Source organism: Hemitrygon akajei, chromosome 18, assembly GCF_048418815.1.
Source record: "Hemitrygon akajei chromosome 18, sHemAka1.3, whole genome shotgun sequence".
Lineage (NCBI taxonomy): Eukaryota > Metazoa > Chordata > Chondrichthyes > Myliobatiformes > Dasyatidae > Hemitrygon > Hemitrygon akajei.
In genome coordinates, this window is record NC_133141.1 from 35988116 (window position 1) to 36007053 (window position 18938).

Below are 18938 nucleotides of genomic sequence, written 5' to 3' on the forward strand. Positions count from 1 at the left end.
TTTATATACGGAGTGGTCTTCCGCTGATTTGGGGGTAGAATTAGTCTCATTTTTTCCTTTTTCTAGCCATATTTTGGCTTTTTTTCTTGTGGGGGTGGGGGATGGTCTGTTTTCTAATTTTATTTTTCTTTTACCAGTTTGTTTTAGTTTTTTCATTTGGGCTGTTTTTGAACTACAAATATGTCTACGATGTCGTCACTTCCGGGTCCGCTCTTTATTTTTGTTCCTCTTCCGGGTGCATGAGTTTATAATTTGGTTAACCCTTTCTATACCAAAGGGTTGACTTTAGAAGCATGGCTCAGACCATTAATTTTGTGTCTTGGAATACTAATGGTTTAAACCATCCGATTAAACGAAAGAAGATTTGCAAAGTATTCCAAAGACTTAATGCTCATATCATTTTTGTACAAGAAACTCATGTGAGTAAGGAGGACAAATATCGCTTTTTTAGGTCTTGGCGGGGTCAACAGTATCATTCGAATTCGAATGCCAAAGTTAAGGGAGTTTCAATTTTTATTGACTCCTCTATTGCATTTGTTCAACATGATATCCTTTCGGATCCAAATGGTAGATTTTTGTTAATTACGGGTTTACTTTGTAATAAAAAGGTTGCTATGGTTAATGTTTATGTTCCAAATGTGGATTGTCCTGATTTTTTTAAGTCCTTATTTACTTCTTTACCTAATCTAAATGAATATAAGTTAATAATGGGTGGTGACTTTAATTGTTGTTTAAATCCTTTGATGGACAAATCTATATCTATTCAGACTTTACCCAATAAGTCGGCCACTTGTATTAACTCCTTTTTGACTGATAATGGAGTTTTTGATATTTGGAGATTTCAGCATCCTAATGACAAAGAGTTTTCTTTTTTCTCACATGTTTATCATTCCTATTTGAGAATTGATTATTTTTTTATTGACTCTTGTTTTATTCCATCGGTAATTGGTTGTAATTATGATATTATAGCTATCTCTGACCATGCTCCATTAAAACTTTCTATTAAATTTATGGATACAGCTTCTAATGTTAGACAATGGCGATTTGACTCTACCTTATTGCAAGATCCGGACTTTATTAAATTTATGAAGGAGCAGATCAATTTCTTCTTTTCAACTAATTCCACGGATGATATTTCTTGTGGAACACTTTGGGACACTTTTAAAGCGTATATACGTGGACAGATTATCTCTTACTCTGTTGGTCTGAGAAAACGCATTAAGAAGGAAACTCTTTTATTGGTTGATAAAATTAAAGAGATTGATAAGAAATATTCGATCACTCCTAGTAAGGAGCTTTACAAACAAAGGGTTGAACTTCAAATGGAACATAGTTTATTACTTACATCTCCGATTGAAAATCAATTAATGAAAACCAGATCTGATTTCTATATACATAGTGATAAATCGGGTAAACTGTTAGCTAGTCAGTTGAAGAATGTTTTGGTTAAACGTCAAATCACTAAGATTCGTCAGCAGAATGGGGATTTGACAGTTAACCATGATGAGATAAATAAGTCATTTCAAGACTTTTATACCTCCCTGTATCAATCTGAATTCCCTCAGGATCATAATACCATGTGTGATTTTCTTGGGAAATTGAATTTTCCAAAATTATCATCCGATGATCTTTCAATATTAGATACTCCGATTACGGATGCAGAAATTAAAGGGGTTATTTCCTCAATGAATTCTGGGAAAGCACCAGGTCCAGATGGGTATACAGTAGAATTTTTAAAATGTTTTTCCGCTACTCTTTCTCCTTGGTTATGCAGGGCTTTTGAAGAAGCAATTAGATTGGGGAATTTGCCACAATCTTTTTATAGAGCTTCCATTTCTTTAATACTGAAGAAAGATAAAGACCCTACTGACTGTGCATCCTGTAGACCAATATCTTTATTGAATGTGGACTCCAAGATCTTTTCCAAGTTACTGGCTTCCAGGCTGGAGAAGGTATTACCCCAAATTATTTCGGAAGATCAAACCGGTTTTATTAAAAATCGCTATTCTTTTTTCAATGTTAGGAGATTACTGAATATTGTTTATACTCCTTCACATAGCACTTCAGAATGTGTTATTTCATTAGATGCGGAGAAAGCATTTGATAGAGTTGAATGGCCTTACTTATTTTATGTGTTGGAGAAGTTTAATTTTAGTCCGACATTCATTTCTTGGATTAAACTGATTTATCACACTCCAGTAGCCTCGGTGTTTACTAATAATCAAAGATCTCCCTTTTTTCATTTATTTCGGGGCACTAGACAAGGTTGTCCTCTTAGCCCATTACTATTTAACATTGCTTTAGAACCTTTGGCAATTGCCATCAGAGAATCACAGGATATTTCTGGTATTAATCGTGGGACAGATATTCATAAGGTATCTTTGTATGCAGATGATTTATTATTATTCATTTCTAACCCTGAGAAATCTATTCCAGCAGTTCTTTCATTGTTGGTTCAATTTAGTGAGTTTTCTGGGTATAAGTTAAATCTTAATAAGTGTGAATTGTTTCCTTTGAATAGACAGGTCCCAAGTTATGGAAATTTACCTTTTAAATTAGTTAATGACTCTTTTATTTACTTAGGGATTAAAATCACAAAAAACCATAAATAATTATTTAGGTTTAATTTTTTACCCTTAATTGATCAGATTAAAGGCTTGTTTACTAAGTGGTCACCATTATCTTTATCTCTGATAGGTAGGATTAATGCTATTAAGATGGTTATTTTACCTAAGTTTTTATATTTTTTTCAAGTGGTACCAATTTTTATTCCGAAATCTTTTTTTTACTAATGTTGATTCAAAAATTTCCTCATATATATGGCAGAATAAAAATCCCAGGTTAGGTAAAATATACTTACAGAAGACAAAGAAGGAAGGTGGGTTGGCATTACCTAATTTCAGATTTTATTATTGGGCAGTTAATATTAGATATTTGTTATGTTGGTTGAAAGACTGGGATGGTTCTTTTGGCCCTCATTGGGTGAGTTTGGAAATTAAATCGGTACCAGGTTATGCTCTGGGTTCTATTTTAGGGACTTCTCTCCCTTTTGCTCTTTCTAAATTGCCGAAACGAATTGACAACCCGATAGTTAAATATACCTTACGTATATGGTTTCAATTTCGGAAATTTTTCGGGTTGACTCAATTCGTTTTAAATATTCCTATTGTATCTAATTGCTTTTTCCACCCTTCAATTATAGATCAAGCTTTTTTGGCTTGGAAAACTAAGGGATTACTAAGATTTTTTGATTTATTTTCGGACAATTGTTTTATGTCTTTTGAGCAATTATCTAATAAATATAATTTGCCTAGATTTCATTTTTTTAGATATTTACAGGTTAGGCATTTTTTAAGTATGGTACTTCCTACGTTTCCAAATTTTGTGTCTTCAGATATTTTGGAGAGTTTGTTCGAATTAAACCCTTTTCAAAAAGGGCTTATATCAAAACTTTATAATATAATTATGAAGATACGTTCAGAGCCCCTTTATAAGACAAAAAATGATTGGGAAAGAGAGCTTAATCTTATTATTCCTATTGAGAATTGGGATAGAATTCTTCAATTAGTTAATACATCATCTATATGTGCCAAACATTCATTAATACAATTTAAGGTCGTACATAGGGCCCATATGTCCAAGGATAAATTAGCTCATTTTTATTCTTAGATAAACCCTATTTGTGATAGATGTCAATTTGAAATCGCGTCTCTAACTCATATGTTTTGGTTATGTCCGCTTTTGAAAAAATATCGGAAAGATATTTTTGATATTATCTATTTAGATATTTGATATTACATCGATTTACAACCCCATCCTATTACCGCAATTTTTGGTTTACCAATGATGGACTCACTTCATTTATCTTCTTCCGCCTGTCGAATGATTGCATTTCTCACTTTGATGGCTAGAAGATCTATTTTGTTGAATTGGAAGGAAATTAATCCTCCCACTGTATTTCATTGGCTTTCTCAAACTATGTTATGTTTAAATTTAGAAAATATTAGAAGTGGTGTATTCGATACTTCTATTAAATTTGAAAAGATATGGAGACCATTTATTCAATATTTTCATATGATGTAATATGACCCTGTTCCAAGCTTATTGGATTTTCCAGCTTTAATCTTATTTATGTTGAGAGGATCGGAGTTGATGAAACTGATGATTATGTATTCTTGTGAGATATTATAAACAGCCCTTCTTTTTCTTTTTCTAGTTTTTCTTTTTTTGCTGTTTTTTCTTCATTAGCTATTAGATTAGTAGTTTAGTCAATTTTGCAAACTTTTTTTTCTTCTGTTTTTTTATATCATATATTATGAAATACCTAGATTTACCTTGTTCATACATATACTGTATGGTTCATGTTTTGGGAAAACTCATTTATACTGTAATCATTGCTTATGTATTCTTTCATGTGTAATGGGAATTTGTATGTTTGTAATCCCTTTATTAATATATCAATTGTATTTTGTTCATAATATTATTAATACTAATAAAGAGATTGAAAAAGAAAGAAACAATTGTGATATGATCTACACCTATTTGCATGGTCCTTTCCTGACATTTTCCCTCTTCCTTTCATTTCTCTGTGACCTTGTAATGAGAGGGTTAAAAACCTATCTTTTTACATGGAATAGAGCTTTCTGCTCACAGAACTTATAATGAGCAAGCCTATTAGAAAGAAAATTAAAACATAAGGTCTTGATTCATGAGGTCAATGAGGCCTTGAAGTATATGGAGCAAGCTCTTGAGGAACTTGTTTTCTTTCTCGGTTTGCATAGTTTTGACTGACTAGATTTTCAGAAACAAGTCAGACTTGTTCAATGGAAATGTAAAATCCTCCCTATCTATCATTAAGAAATTGTTTTAGAATAGTAGATGACTGTATGTGGAGATACATCTCCAGTCATGGAGATACTGTTCATACAGTAAATATGAACATTGATCTAGCTGATTGGACTTCTGTTCTCGGACTGGAATTGCGATGAGCGCCAAGGATATTTAAATTGGAGTCCTTGATAAGCAAAACGTTTTGAGATTTGCTATCATATCAATTATCCTGTACTCTGTTTTAGACTTGTTATTTTGTTAATCCTTTGCATCACTTGGTAGAAAGGTATGGAACTTGTTCTTTTATCAACTGTTTTACACCTTGTTTTAAACCTAGTGTTTTATCTGTCTCTGTGTTTCTATTTTTTTGTTTCACTTACTATACTCTAATAAAATACCTGTAGCAACTTTGGAGTGTTTCTTCTCACTTATTGATTCGAATGGTCAAAACCTGCTTGGCATTCCTTTACAGACCTCAACAACAACTTTCTCCTGAGGTCTCTCTTTGTGTATTTGAAGAAGAATAAAGCTTTCTCCTCCTAGGATCATCTTCATGGCAGAGAGGGTTGTGAGTTCCTGCCATCCCTAGAGCGATGTCATCTGGTGTTTAGCTCCTGGTAAGTTCAGTTGTGGCAATAAGATCAAGAGGGAGGTTCCAGATAAATAGCAATCGAACCAAGACCTCAACAGTGGAGCTGGCGGAAGATGATTACACATCACAATGGCAGTGACGGGTCCCCACTTGTCTTGAATTCCATGCCACTGGACCCTGACCCTGATCTGTCAAGGACCGTGTTGTAGCTTCCTGTGCATCAACCTCTCCACGTTAAACAAAGTCACACACAGGCGTCCTCCTTTGAGGGAATCCATCCAAACATCCCAGAACTCTCAGGCCTACACAGGCAGGCATCTTCCAGTCTCCAATAGGAGTCGCCTACCATTTGTTTGCAACTTCTCACCTGCAGCCTATTTAAACCCAGCTCTCATCCACAGCCTTTTGTTCACCCATTGAACAGCGATCCTCAACCAGTTGCTCCTAGCCTTTGGTTACCTTGTTATTTGTCATGTTAATTATCTGTTCTCTCTAGTTTTGTAGCCCCTTGTGGCTTGTTATTTTGCAGTTTATTAGTAAAGTATCATTTACTGCTGAATAGTCTTCATGGCTCTGTTTTTGGGACAAGCCTCCTCTACATTTCCTGACAAGGTCAGTTGCTGCAGCCACTTAAAGACCCACAAACAGACAACCCTCCTCTACATTTCCTGACAAGGTCAGTTGCTGCAGCCACTTAAAGACCCACAAACAGACAACCCTCCTCTACATTTCCTGACAAGGTCAGTTGCTGCAGCCACTTAAAGACCCACAAACAGACAACCCTCACATTCAGGTCAAGTGATCACACTACAAAGAAACCTCCATGAGTCTGGCTCTTTTGGGACTTTGCTGGTGTTGGATAAATAGTATTATTTTATTAGTATCTAGTAAATTATAATAAACATTTTATACAACAATTTCTACAGGGGCACAATTGAGAGCATCCTGACTGGCTGCATTACTGCCTGGTATGGGAACTGTACTTCCTGCAATTGCAGGGCTCTGCAGAGAGTGGTGCGGATAGCCCAGTATATCTGTAGTTGTGAACTTCCTATGATTTAGGACATTTACAAAGACGGGTGTGTAAAAAGGGCCCATAAGATCATTGGGGACTCAAGTCACCCCAATCACAATCTATACCATCCGGGAAACAGTACCGCAGCATAAAAGCCAGGAGCAACAGGCTCCTGGACTGCTTCTTCCACCAGGTCATCAAACTGATTAACTCACGCAGATCTGAATGTATCTCTATGTTACATTTAGACAGAGATGTAACGTAGAGATTTTTATTCCTCATGTATGTGAAGGATGTAAGAAATACAGTCAATTCAATTCAGGAAATTTGCAAGTCTTAGAGGAGCACAGGTGATTGAAGCATATGAGATGAAAGGAAGTTTGAAGTTCAAAGTAAATTTATTATCGAAGTCTGTATATATTAACTTGAGATTCATGTTCTTGCAGGCATTTACAGGAAAAAAGAAATACAATAGAATTTTACAAAGAAACTAAAAGTAAATAAAGACTGACAAACACCAATGTGCAAAAGAAAACACTGGAAATAAAAATAATATTGGTTATATAATAATGTTATTTATAATATCATAATACAATGTTATAAATAATAATAATTATTATTATTATCTATTAAGAAATCTGAACGGTCCAAAGGTTCACAATCTCTGGTATTCTGAGTCTGTGCCTTCTGGTCTTAGACTCACCCACTATACGAAACGTCCTCTCCATGTGCACTATCTAGGCCTTTCAATATTTGATAGGTCTCAATGAGAACCCCCCCCCCCCCCCCCCCGCCATCCTTCTCAGCTGCAGTGTGTACAGGTCCAGAACCACCAAAAGCTCCTCACATGTTAACCGTTTCATTGCTGTGATCATTCTTGTCTCTGATCCCTCTCCAACGCCAGCCCATCCTTTCTTAGATAAGCGGCCCAAAACTGTTCACACTAATGCAAAGACTGACTGACCAATGCTGTTATAAAGCCTCAGTATTACATAAAACATAGAAATCTACAGCACACTACAGGCCCTTCAGCCCACAATGTTGTGCTGACCATGTAACGTACTTGAGAAATTGCCTAGAATTTCCCTACCGCATAGACCTCTATTTGTCTAAGCTCCATGTACCTATCAAAGGGTCTCTTAAAAGACCCTGTTGTATCTGCCTCTACCACCATTGCTGGCAGAGCATTCCATGCACCCACCACTCTCTGTGTGAAACACGTACCCCTGACATCCCCCCTGTACCTATATCCAAGCACCTTAAAACTATGCCCCTTGTGTTAGCCATTTCAGCCCTGGGAAAAAGCCTCTGACTATCCACACGATCAATGCCTCTCATCATCTTGTACACCTCTATCAGGTCACCTCTCATCCTCTGTCGCTCCAAGGAGAAAAGGCCAAGTTCACTCAACCTATTCTCATAAATCACGCTCTGCAATCCAGGCAACATCCTTACAGATCTCCTCTGCACTCTTTCTCTATTTTCAAGATCTTTCCTGTAGTGAGGTGACGAGAACTGAACACAGTACTCCAAGTGGGGTCTGACCAAGGTCTTATATAGCTGTAACATTACCTCACAGCTCTTGAACTCAATCCCAAGGTTGATGAATGCCAACACACCATACGCCTTCTTAACAACACTGTCAACCTGCACAGCTGCTTTGAGCGTCTGATGGACACAGACCCCAAGACTTCACTGATCCTCCACACTGCCAGGAGTCTTACCATTAATATTAGATTCTGTTTTCAAATTTGGCCTACTGAAATAAACCACTTCACACTTACTTCCGTTGAACTCCATCTGTCACTTCTCAGCACAGTTCTGCATCTTATCTATATCTCGCTGTAACCTCTGACAACCCTCCAGACTATCCACAACACTCCCAACTTTTGTGTTATCAGCAAACTTACTAACCCACCCTTCTACTTCCTCATCCGGGTCATTTATAAAAATCACAAAGATGAGGGGTCCCAGAACAGATCCCTGAGGCACACCATTGGTCACTGGCCTCCATGCAGAATATGATCCATCTACAACCACTCTTTGCCTCTGTGGACAAGCCAGTTCTGGATTCACAAAGCAAGGTCTCCTTGGATCCCATGCATCCTTACTTTCTGATTGAGCCTTGCACGGGGAACCTTATCAAATGCCTTGCTGAAATCCATAAACACTACATCCACTGCTTTACCTACATCAATGTGTTTTGTTACATCCTCAAAGAATTCCATCAGGCTCGTAAGGCACAACTTGCCCTTGACAAAGCCATGCTGACTATCCCTAATCAGATTATGTTTCTCCAAATGTTCATAAGTCCTGTTTCTTAGGATCTTCTCCAACAACTTGTCCACCACTGCAGTAAGTCTTGCTGATCTATAATTTCCTGGGTTTTCTCTACTCCCTTTCTTGAACAAGGGAACAACATTTGCAACCTTCCAATCCTCTGATACTTTTCCCATCCCTGTTGAAGATGCAAAGATCATCACCAGAGGCTCAGCAATCTCCTCCTTTCTTTCCCACAGTAGCCTGGGGAGTATCTTGTCCCGTCACAGTGATTTATGTAACTTAATACCTTCAAAAGCTCCAGCACGTCCTCTTTTTTAATATCTATAAGCTCAAGTGTTTCAGTCCGCTGTAAGTCACCCCATAATTGCCAAGGTCCCTTTCACTGGTGAATACTGAAGCAAAGCATTCATTAAGTACCTCCGCTACCTCCTCCGACTCCATGCACACATTTCTAATATCACACCTGATTGGTCCTATTCTCGCACGGCTCATCCTCTTGCTCTTCACATACTTGTAGGATGCCTTGGGATTTTCCTTAGTCCTGCTCACCAAGGCCTTCTGATGGCCCCTTCTGGCTCTCCTAATTCCATTCTTGAGCTCCTTCCTGGCACCCTTGTAATTTTCTAGGGCTCTAACAGCACCTAGTTTCTTGAATCTTTTGTAAGCTTATCTTTCCACTGAGATGTAACACTGAGCGTCATAGGTCCACCGAGATGTAACACTGAGCATCATAGGAAGTCATTCCTGCCTGTGGCCATCAAACTTTACAACTCCTCCCTCGGAGTGGCAGACACCGTGAGCCAATAGGCTGGTCCTGGACTTATTTCCACTTGGCATGATTAACTTATTATTTAATTATTTATGGTTTTATATTGCTATATTTCTTCACTATTCTTGGTTGGTGCGGCTGTAACAAAACCCAATTTCCCTCGGGATCAATAAAGTATGTCTCTCTGTCTGTTCTTCTTAATTAGATTTTCTACATGCTCTACACCATGGTTCTTTAACGCTACCATCCTTCCCCTGCCTCAATGGAACATACCTATGCAGAATGACATTTGCCACATTTCTGCTGTGCATTTCCCTGAGAACATCTGCTCCCAATTCAAGTTCCCAAGTTCCTGCTTAATAACTTTAAATTTCCCTCTACCCCGATTAAATATCTTCCCAAATTGTCTATTCCTATCCCTCTCCAGCGCTATGGTGAAGGAGATAGAGTTGTGATCACTGCCTCTAAAATGCTCTCCCACCAAGAGATCTGACACCTGACCAGGTTCATTTCCCAATACCAGATCAAGTACAGCCTCTCTTCTAGTTGGCTTATCTACATATTGCATCAGGAAACCTTCCTGAACACACCCAACAAACTCTACCCCATCTAAACCTCTTGCTCTAAGGAGATGCCAATCAATATTAGGAACGTTAAAATCACCCATCACAATAACCCTATTATTATAGCACCATTACAGAATCTACCTCCCTATCTGTTCCTCGATGTTTCTGTTACTATTGGGGAGTCTATAAAAAGAACTCAGTAGAGTTACTGCCCCTTTCCTGTTTCTGACTTCCATCCTGACTGACTCAGTAGACAATCCCTCTGTGACTTCCTCCTTTCCTGCAGCTGTGATACTATCCCTCATTAGCAAAGCCACTCCCCCACCTCTTTTGCCTCCCTTACTCTCCATTTTGAAACATCTAAAGCCAGGCACCCTCAGCAGCATTCCTGCCCCTGAGACATCCAAATCTCCGTAATGGCCACAACATCATAGTTCCACATATTGATCCATGCTCTACGTTCATCTGCCTTGTTTATGATATGCCTTGCATTAAAATGGACACATCTCAAACCATCAGGCTGAGTGCATCTTTGCTCTATCATCTACTTATCCTTCCTCACAAACTCCCCACAAGCTGTCTCTACTTGTGTGCCAACTGCCCCAACCTCTGCCTCTTCACTTTGGTTCCCACCCCACCCCCGACAAATCTAGTTTAAACCCTCCCCAATCGCATTAGCAAATGTCCTCGCCAGGATACTGGTTCCCCTCCAGTTCAGGTGCAACCCACCCCACTTGTACAGGTCACCAATTCCCCTGAAAAGGTTCCAATGATCCAAAGACTTGAACCCTTGTCCCCTGCATCATCTCCTCAGCCACTCATTCAACTGCGCTATCTTTCTGTTCTGACCTTCACTAGCTCGTGGCACTGGGAGTAATCCGGAGATGACCACTTTGGAGATTCAGCCTCTAAGCTTACTGTGCAGGACCTCTACCCCTCTCCTGCCTATGTCATTGGTACCAACGTCTTCCACAACCTCAGGCTGCTCATCTTCCCCTTCTAGAATATTCTGCAACTGCGCAGAGACATCCTGGACCCGAGCACCTGGGAGGCAACACACTATCCTGGTGTCTCTTATTCTCCACTACAGAATCTCCTATCTGTCCCCCTAACTACTGGGTTCCCTACGACTATTGCTCTGCCTGACCTTACCCTCTGAGACTCAGAACCGACCACAGTGCTGCTGCTGCCTTGCTGGGATAGGACATCCCCCTCATCAGTATCCAAAGGGGTAAACCTGTTGCTGAGGGGAATGGCCTGCACTGACTTCTTTCTCCCTTTACCTCTCTCGCTGTACACCTATCTACTCTCTCAATTCTGCACTCTGGCTGTAACCATCTGCTCAGAAGTCGTACCTGTCTATTGCTCTGCCTCCCGGATGATCCCAAGTTCATTCAATTCTAGCTCCCGCTCCTTAATGCAATCTTTCAGGAGCTGGAGATGGCTGCACTTCCCGCAGGTGTAGTCATCAGGTTCCATGAATTCCCACTTCCTACAGGAGGGGCGTTCCACTGCCATATCTGCCATCCTGTCTGCACTGTAGAATGGGCAACCAAGTCCAAATCAGCAAAAACAAAAAGGAAAAACTAACCTGTTCCTTTGGGCTCAGCCTCTTCTTGTCAAAGCCTCTTGAGTCAAAGCTCGACGCTCCTACTCTCAACGCTGCCTATTCGCAGCAATAGCAGCCCCACTTGTCCCTTCTGTACTTCTATTTAATTCACAGGGCTCTGCTCCCAATGCTGATTGGGCCTCCGGAACATCCTTGCTTTAATATTCTAGTCCTCTCAAAATGAGGATTAACATGAAATGAATGCTAACATTGCATTTGCCTTCCTTACTACTGACTCAACCTGGAAGTTAGCCTTCTCGAGGAATCTCAAGACCCTTTGCAATTTGCTCCTTATTTTGAAAATAGTCCCTACCTTCATTTCTTCTACCGAAGTGCAAGACTATACACTTCTCTACATTGTATTTGATATGTCGCTTTTTTGCCCATCCTCCTAATCTGTTCAGGTCCTTCTGCAGAGTCCCCGCTTCCTCAACACTGCCTTTCTGCAGTCTCTTCACTGTGCAAATACAAAGAGAAAAAAATTATAGATGAGCAATACACATCGAGAACACTAGTTGTAGATTCATGAAAAGTGAGTTCATAGGTTGTGGAATCAATGCAGTGCTGGGATGATTGAAGTTATCCCCACTGGTTCAAGAGGCTAATGCCTGAGGATAGTGACTGTTCCTGAACCTGGTGGTGTGAGACTTGAGGCTCCTGTGCTTTCCTCCTGAGGACAGCAGAGAGAAGAGAGCATGGCCTGTGTGGTGGGGGTCTTTGATGATGGATGCTGCTTTCCTCCAATGGCACTCCACGTAGATGTGCTCAGTGGAGGGGAAGGCTTTACCCGTGAGGGACTGGGTCATATTCACTACGTTGTGTAGGATTTCATGTAGATGTGCTCAATGGTGGGGAGCACTTTACCCTGTGATGGACTGGGCTGTATCTACTAATTTTTTTGTAGGCAACAGTATAGATACTGTCCGCCACATATCTATAGAAGTTAGTCAAATTTTTAGATGACATGCCGAATCTTCACAAACTTCTATGAAAGTAAAGGCGCTGCCATGTCTTCTTTGTAATGGCAGTTACATGCTGGACCCAGGACAAATCCTCTGAAATGGTAATGTTGAGGAGTTTTATACTGTCGACTCTCTCCACCTCCGATCCACTGATGAGGTCTGGCTCATGAGCGTCTAGTCTCCTCCACCTATAATGTAGTCAATAATCAGCTCATTGACAGTGAGTGAGAGTTTGTTGTTGCGGCACCACTCAGCCAGATTTTCACTCTCCCTCATATATGCTGATTCATTAGCACTTTTGATTCGGCCTAAAACAATGATGACATCAGCAAACTTGAATATGGCATTGGAGCTGTGTTTGGTCTAACAGTTATAGTGTAAAGGCAGTAGAGCAGGGAGCTAAGCACACAGACCTGTGGGGCACCTGTGCTGGTGGAGATTGAGGAGGAAATGTTGTTGCTGATTCGAACTGACTGGGGTCGAGAGGTAAGGAAGACAAGGATCCAGCTGCACAAGGAGGTTTTGAGGCCTAGGTCTTGATGTTTATTGAGTTGTTTTAAGGGGATGATAGTATTGAATGCTGAGCTGTAGTTGATGAAGAGCATCTTGATGTATGAATCTTCACTGTCCAGATGTTCCAGACCTGAGTGAAGAGGCAATTAAATGACATCTGCTGTTGACCTGTTGTGCCTATAGGCAAATTGGAGCAGATCCAAGTCACTCTTCACATAGGAGTTGATATGCTTCTGGAAGCTACAGAACTGGAATATTTGAAAGTTTTTGACAAGAACAGACCATTTGTCCCAACAAAACTTGCCAAATTCCTATTCACATAGTGTGTTGAATTAACTATCGAGTTTAGATTTGAAAGTCTCAAAGGTACCACTCTCAAATACGCAGCCAGGTAGTTTGTTCCATGTGTCCACAAATCACCATGTAAAGAAATGAACCTGATGTTAGTCTGAGATTTTCTTTTAACCAGTCTCCACCTATGGCCCCGTGTCCTCATTCATGAATTAATTTTGAAGTCGCAGCTGGCATCCACCTTACTTATACCCTTAGTGATTCTGAACACTTCTATCATGTCTTCTCTCATTCTATGCCTACTTGGGCTAAAAAGATTTAATTCTTTTAATCTTTCTGCATAGCTTATAACCTGCAGGCCTGAAATGAGTCCAGTTCTCTGAACTCTCCCCAGTGTCTTCACATACCTCACAAAATATGGAGACTTAGTTAATATGATCAAAAAAGAGATAAATAAGAAACGGTAGTTGAAATAAACGTGGGACAGGGGAAATGTGTGAGCTCCATGCTATGTACACCATCTTGGAGGATATCTAAATTAAGAGAGAATTAGCCTTAGAACTGAGCGTTCAGGCTGGAGGGAGGTTTGCAAATTAACACCCATTTATGGAAAGAGTTAAATGTGTTTCTTCCTCGCTATATGGAAAAACCAAATGGACGTCTGTAAGTCAAAATGGTGTTAGCACGGAGTGGATTGTTTTGAGAGGTTAAAGGAGTACAGCCTTGAGTGTAGGTAATGATGGACACATGCCTGTTTAGGGAAGGTGAGATCATTGTGCAGGTCCCGATACCAAATGGTGTCTCGTTATGGGAAAGTACTAGGGTAAAAGTTATGTTAGAATTTTTAAGTCATGTTGAAGAATATACAGTAAAATGAGGCATTTTCTTTGTGCAAGGTGGGAGGGGGGAATCTTTTCTTAGGCAAGGTCACCACCGATGTTCCCTTTAATTTGTAATGACACAAAAATCTTGTGCGGTGCAATTTTTTTGCCCCGTGACAACATGTGCACAGTGATAAACTAGCACGTCCAGTTTGTTGTTCACTGTTTACCCTTGCGGGTACAGCCACAAGGCAGCGGAGGTTTGAGATCAGAGTTTTCCTTCTCCTAGATGAGCTGCCAACCACGGCTGACGAGCCCCGTTTGCCCGAAGCGACTGGTTTTAAGATGCTAGTAACCCGCCTTTGCCCCTTCTTCTGTCAGTAGAAACGGTTCCGCCAGGCCTAGTAGCTAAGCCCCATGTGAAAGCCAGGAGCTGGACTTGGTTGTTAGAGGCTATTTGAGGCGCACACCATTGAGAGCATTTAACAAGTAGTGGGAGCTTGTCCCCATTACCATCCCTGGCTATTACAACCTGAAGGTTGACTATTTATTGAACAAGTTCCAGGGGTGTAACCACCAAACTGAACGAGTTCAAACTCGCAGATGATTAAGCTGTGTGATTGAGAAAAAAAAAAGGGTTTGCAGGAGCTCAGTTTATGTCAGCCTTGCTTTCCTCCCATAAATGCTGTTTGATCTGTTGATTTTGTCATTGTCCCGTCGGGCAATGCCCCACCTTGCTATTACCTCCGTAATTGGGCCTGAATCCCATCAGTAACTGCAGGATAAAAACCCTGGAATCACCACAAGGAACTGCCAGTTCTTCAGACATAGCCTCCCAGGCCTGAATACCTCGGGAGCCGTTAAATACCCCTCTGGACTCCCAGGCACTGGACGGAAAACTGCTGGCTCGAGTGACCCACTGTAAGCCGCACTTGACCTTGATTCTAACCGGAAACCATCGGGAGAAGGTACGTTTCAATCTCATCCGTTCACCTCAAGCCCCTGTAGTTCTAGGATACCCACGGTTGAACCACCACAACCCCCACATCGACTGGTCTACCGGGAGAATAGCCAGCGGGAGCCCGTTTTGCCACGCCACCTGTCTGCGGCCGGGTCCCATCTCCCAGGGAGACGACCACGACCCCGCCTGTCATGGAGCCCCTCGATTTGTCCAAAGTCCCCACAGAATTCCATGACCTGAGACAGGTATTCAGTAAACAACTAGCTCTTCCCCTGCCTCCCGTATGATTGTGCCATCGACCTTCTCCCCGGGTCCTCACTACCCACCAGTGGTCTTTATAACCTATCCCGACCGGAGAGAGAGGCCATGGAGAAATACATTAGCGAATCCCTCGCGGCGGGCATTATTAGTCCTTCATCCTCCCCGGTAGGCGCCGGTTTCTTCTTTGTAGAAAAGAAGGACGGGTCGTTTCGTCCTTGTATTGATTACCGAGGCTTAAACAATACAAGTTAAAAATATAAGTACCCACTACCCCTAATTAACTCGGCATTTGAACCACTTCACGGAGCCTCCATCTTCTCGAAGTTGGACCTTCGTAACGCCCACCATCCAGTCAGGGTGAGGGAGGGGGACGAGTGGAAGACGGCATTTAGTACACCTTTGGGCCACTCTGAATACCTGGTCACGCCGTTTGGCCTCACCAATGCTCCCGCCGTTTTTCAAGCCCTCATTAATGATGGGCTGAGGGACTCTGTTAATCGCTTCGTATTCGTTTACCTCGATGATATCTTAATACACATTCACCATGTCTGTCTAGTCCGCCAGAGGCGGTGGGAAAACCAGTTATTTGTGAAGGCGGAAAAATGCGAGTTCCACATCCCTTCGGTCAGCTGTTCCAATATGTCGATCTATAGTCTCCTCTTGTGACCAGATGAGGCCGCCCTCAAGGTGGAGGAGCAACACCTTATACTCTGTCTGGGTATCCTCCAACCTGATGGCATGAATATCGATTTATTTCCAGTAAACAAATTTACCCCCCCCCTCCCACTATTCCCCACTCTGATCTTCTCACCTGCCTGGGTCCCCTCTTCATTCCCTTTTTCCTATGGTCCACTCTCCTCTTTTGTCAGATTCTTTCTTCTCTATCCCTTGACCTTTCCCACCAGCCTGGCTAGACTTATCCCCTTGCAGCCAGCCTGCTTCCACTCCCCCCCCCCAACTTTCCATTGATGCTGCCTGACCTGCTGAGTTCCTCCAGCATTTTGTGCATGTTGCTCAAGATTTCCAGCATCTGCAGATTTTTCTCTTGTTTATGACTTACGAGCTGTTTCCCTCTTTAGAGTTGCTTCCTAACTTGCTAAGTATTTCCATCATTAATTTTCCACTTAATGTTTGTTGATTTTTAGAACCATGTTTCGAGAGATAACCAAGAAAATTGTCAAGGAGATGGAGCCTGAAGGCATTACATTGATCCCTATAGAAAGCGCATATGATTCTGATCGCTACAAGCCTCTTCGTCTCCTCATCAAGAAGGAGAAATCCATCTTTTCCAGTAGAGATAAATATCGTCTAACACCATTCACACTGACTGATATATTGAAAGATGGCCAAGATTTAAAATTTGGTAATATCTGCCATTTTAAAAATAATTTCTGAGAATTCAAATCTACATTGCAATCTTAAGTGGTTACAAATGTGAAGTAATGTTGTAAAAGGGAGATGTTTGCTCAGTGGCAATTACCCAGAATAACATCCATTTTCTTGTCACACTGTGACAACAGAAGGATTTCAATACAAGTAATTAAATTTAGTCAGAATAACAAGCTGCTATCAGTACAAATGTCCAAGAAGGTTCAGTTTGTTATCAAAGCACATATGTGAAAATTGTGAAACCCGATGTCTTCAATATTAGAAAGTAGAGAGAGAGTAAAACAAAGAGGAAGTGCAAGTGAATGTAATAATAGGCTGAACTTCCATTTGGAAATGAAAGTGCATTCGTCACCACTGGAAACAGGAGATTCTGCAGATGCTGGAAATCCAGAGTTAAACACACAAAATGCTGGGGGAACACAATGTGGCATAAATTTGGGGAATAAACAGTTGATGTTTCTGGCCCAGACCCTTCCTCGGTGCTGGAAAGGAAGGGAGAAAGAAGTCAGAATGAGGTGGAGAGGAGAGAGTAGAAGCTATCAGGTGATAACTGAGGCCAGGCGCGGGGTAAGGCCAGTGGGTGACAGAGTGGGGATAAAGTAAGCTGCTGGGTGGAGAAAGGTGGAAGAAGTAAAGGGCTGAGGAAGAAGACGGTGGCCAGTAGACCATGGAAGAAAGGGAAGGAGGAGTAAAACTAGAGGGAAGTGATGGGCAGGTAAAGAAAGCTTCTCACCTAATTGTAGAAGGCACTGTGGCTTTAGACTTGTCTGCTGTGACACACTTTACAGTGTAGACCATCCGTAAGAGACTGTGAGAATCAGGAACTCTGTTATCTTCATGAAGGTTGGCCAATCGATTATGGGGAAGAGTTCTCCAGCAAAAGACAATGAATCACGATGTAAAAATCAATTATTTTTAACAACATTTTACTGAAAGTAAAGTTTCATGCACACAAATGGGATTAAAATTGAGCAGTTTTTGAGGAGATGGGCGACCAGATGTATTTTATACCATAAATTATCCAAGGACAGAGCTTTGTGAAGATTAAAACAATGCATTCTTTAGAAGTCTCCATTGTCACTGACGGCAAATCAGTGTCCTGGGACAGACGTGAGCTTTCTTGATGCTCCACAGGAAATAAAGGCACTGTTGCGCCTTTTTGATCAGGATGGACATTGTTATCAGTTTATCGTTAATAAACACTAGTTAGTTCTCTGATGTTACAACAGAAAGTAACCAATAAGAGCTAACAATGGATTTATTTTCTCTCTCTAGGATTGACCGGCTCAAGCCTTCCCAGTTACTCTGAGGATTTCAGCGGCTCAGTCAGCGGGAATGCTGATGTGAATGTCAGTAATATTGAGTCAGGAATACAAGTGTCAGGAAGTACTTCGAATTCCTTATCTGTCGTGGAAATGAGAAAACAACGAATAGATGAAAATAAATTACTGGATGTTATTGGAAGCAGGTAAACATACCTCACCAGGTTAGGCTTCTTGAGTTTTTACAGCGGTTGGCATCCACACTGTTACATTAGTGCCATCTTCAAGATTTACTGCCCCTCATTGTCCATTCACTTGACTGCCTAAAGTCGTCTTTCCAGTTCCATCGCCCTTAAAAAAAACTAAACCACCATCTCCTCCCCTGATCACTCTCCCCACATTCCAATAAACCTTTAACACTGTTCTCTACCAGTCCTATTTTGCATAATTGTTGTAGCATTTGTTGTCTTTCCTGTGCAAATTTCCTGCATGAAATAAGGATATGCTCTACTGTTTCAAGTCTCCTGACATAGATCGCAAAAACCTGTCAGACGTTTATTTATGATGGCCAGAGTACCATTAAGGTTGCTATGCCCAATTTTCAGTCTACTTATAATTACTTGCTCCTTCCGCTTTACTCCCCTACTCCTTCCCATATCTATTTTGGTATTATGGGAAATGAGACAGCAGATAAGCTGGCAAAAGCAGCAGTCAAAAAAAGATCTGTAGAGGTCAATACTAAACTACCAAAATCAGAGGAGAAGAGCATAGTGTGGAGAAGGATAAATCAACAGTGCCAGTGGCATTGGGATAG

The 18938-nt window shown here is 41.0% G+C and overlaps 1 protein-coding gene across 2 annotated transcripts in view; it reads left to right on the forward strand.

Moving 5' to 3' along the window:
* Nucleotides 1-14898: 14898 nt before the first annotated feature.
* The window catches only part of LOC140741571 (gasdermin-A3-like), a 32013-nt gene continuing 27973 nt past the window's right edge, over nucleotides 14899-18938 (forward strand). Inside the window, exons 1-3 of one of the 2 annotated variants that reach the window (XM_073071874.1) lie at nucleotides 14899-15219; nucleotides 16619-16836; nucleotides 18138-18330. In XM_073071874.1, coding sequence (XP_072927975.1) covers nucleotides 16623-16836; nucleotides 18138-18330 — 407 coding nt within the window. In that variant the 5' untranslated portion in view covers nucleotides 14899-15219; nucleotides 16619-16622. The remainder of the gene's footprint in view (nucleotides 15220-16618; nucleotides 16837-18137; nucleotides 18331-18938) is intronic. The other variant, XM_073071875.1, reaches the window with a different exon arrangement.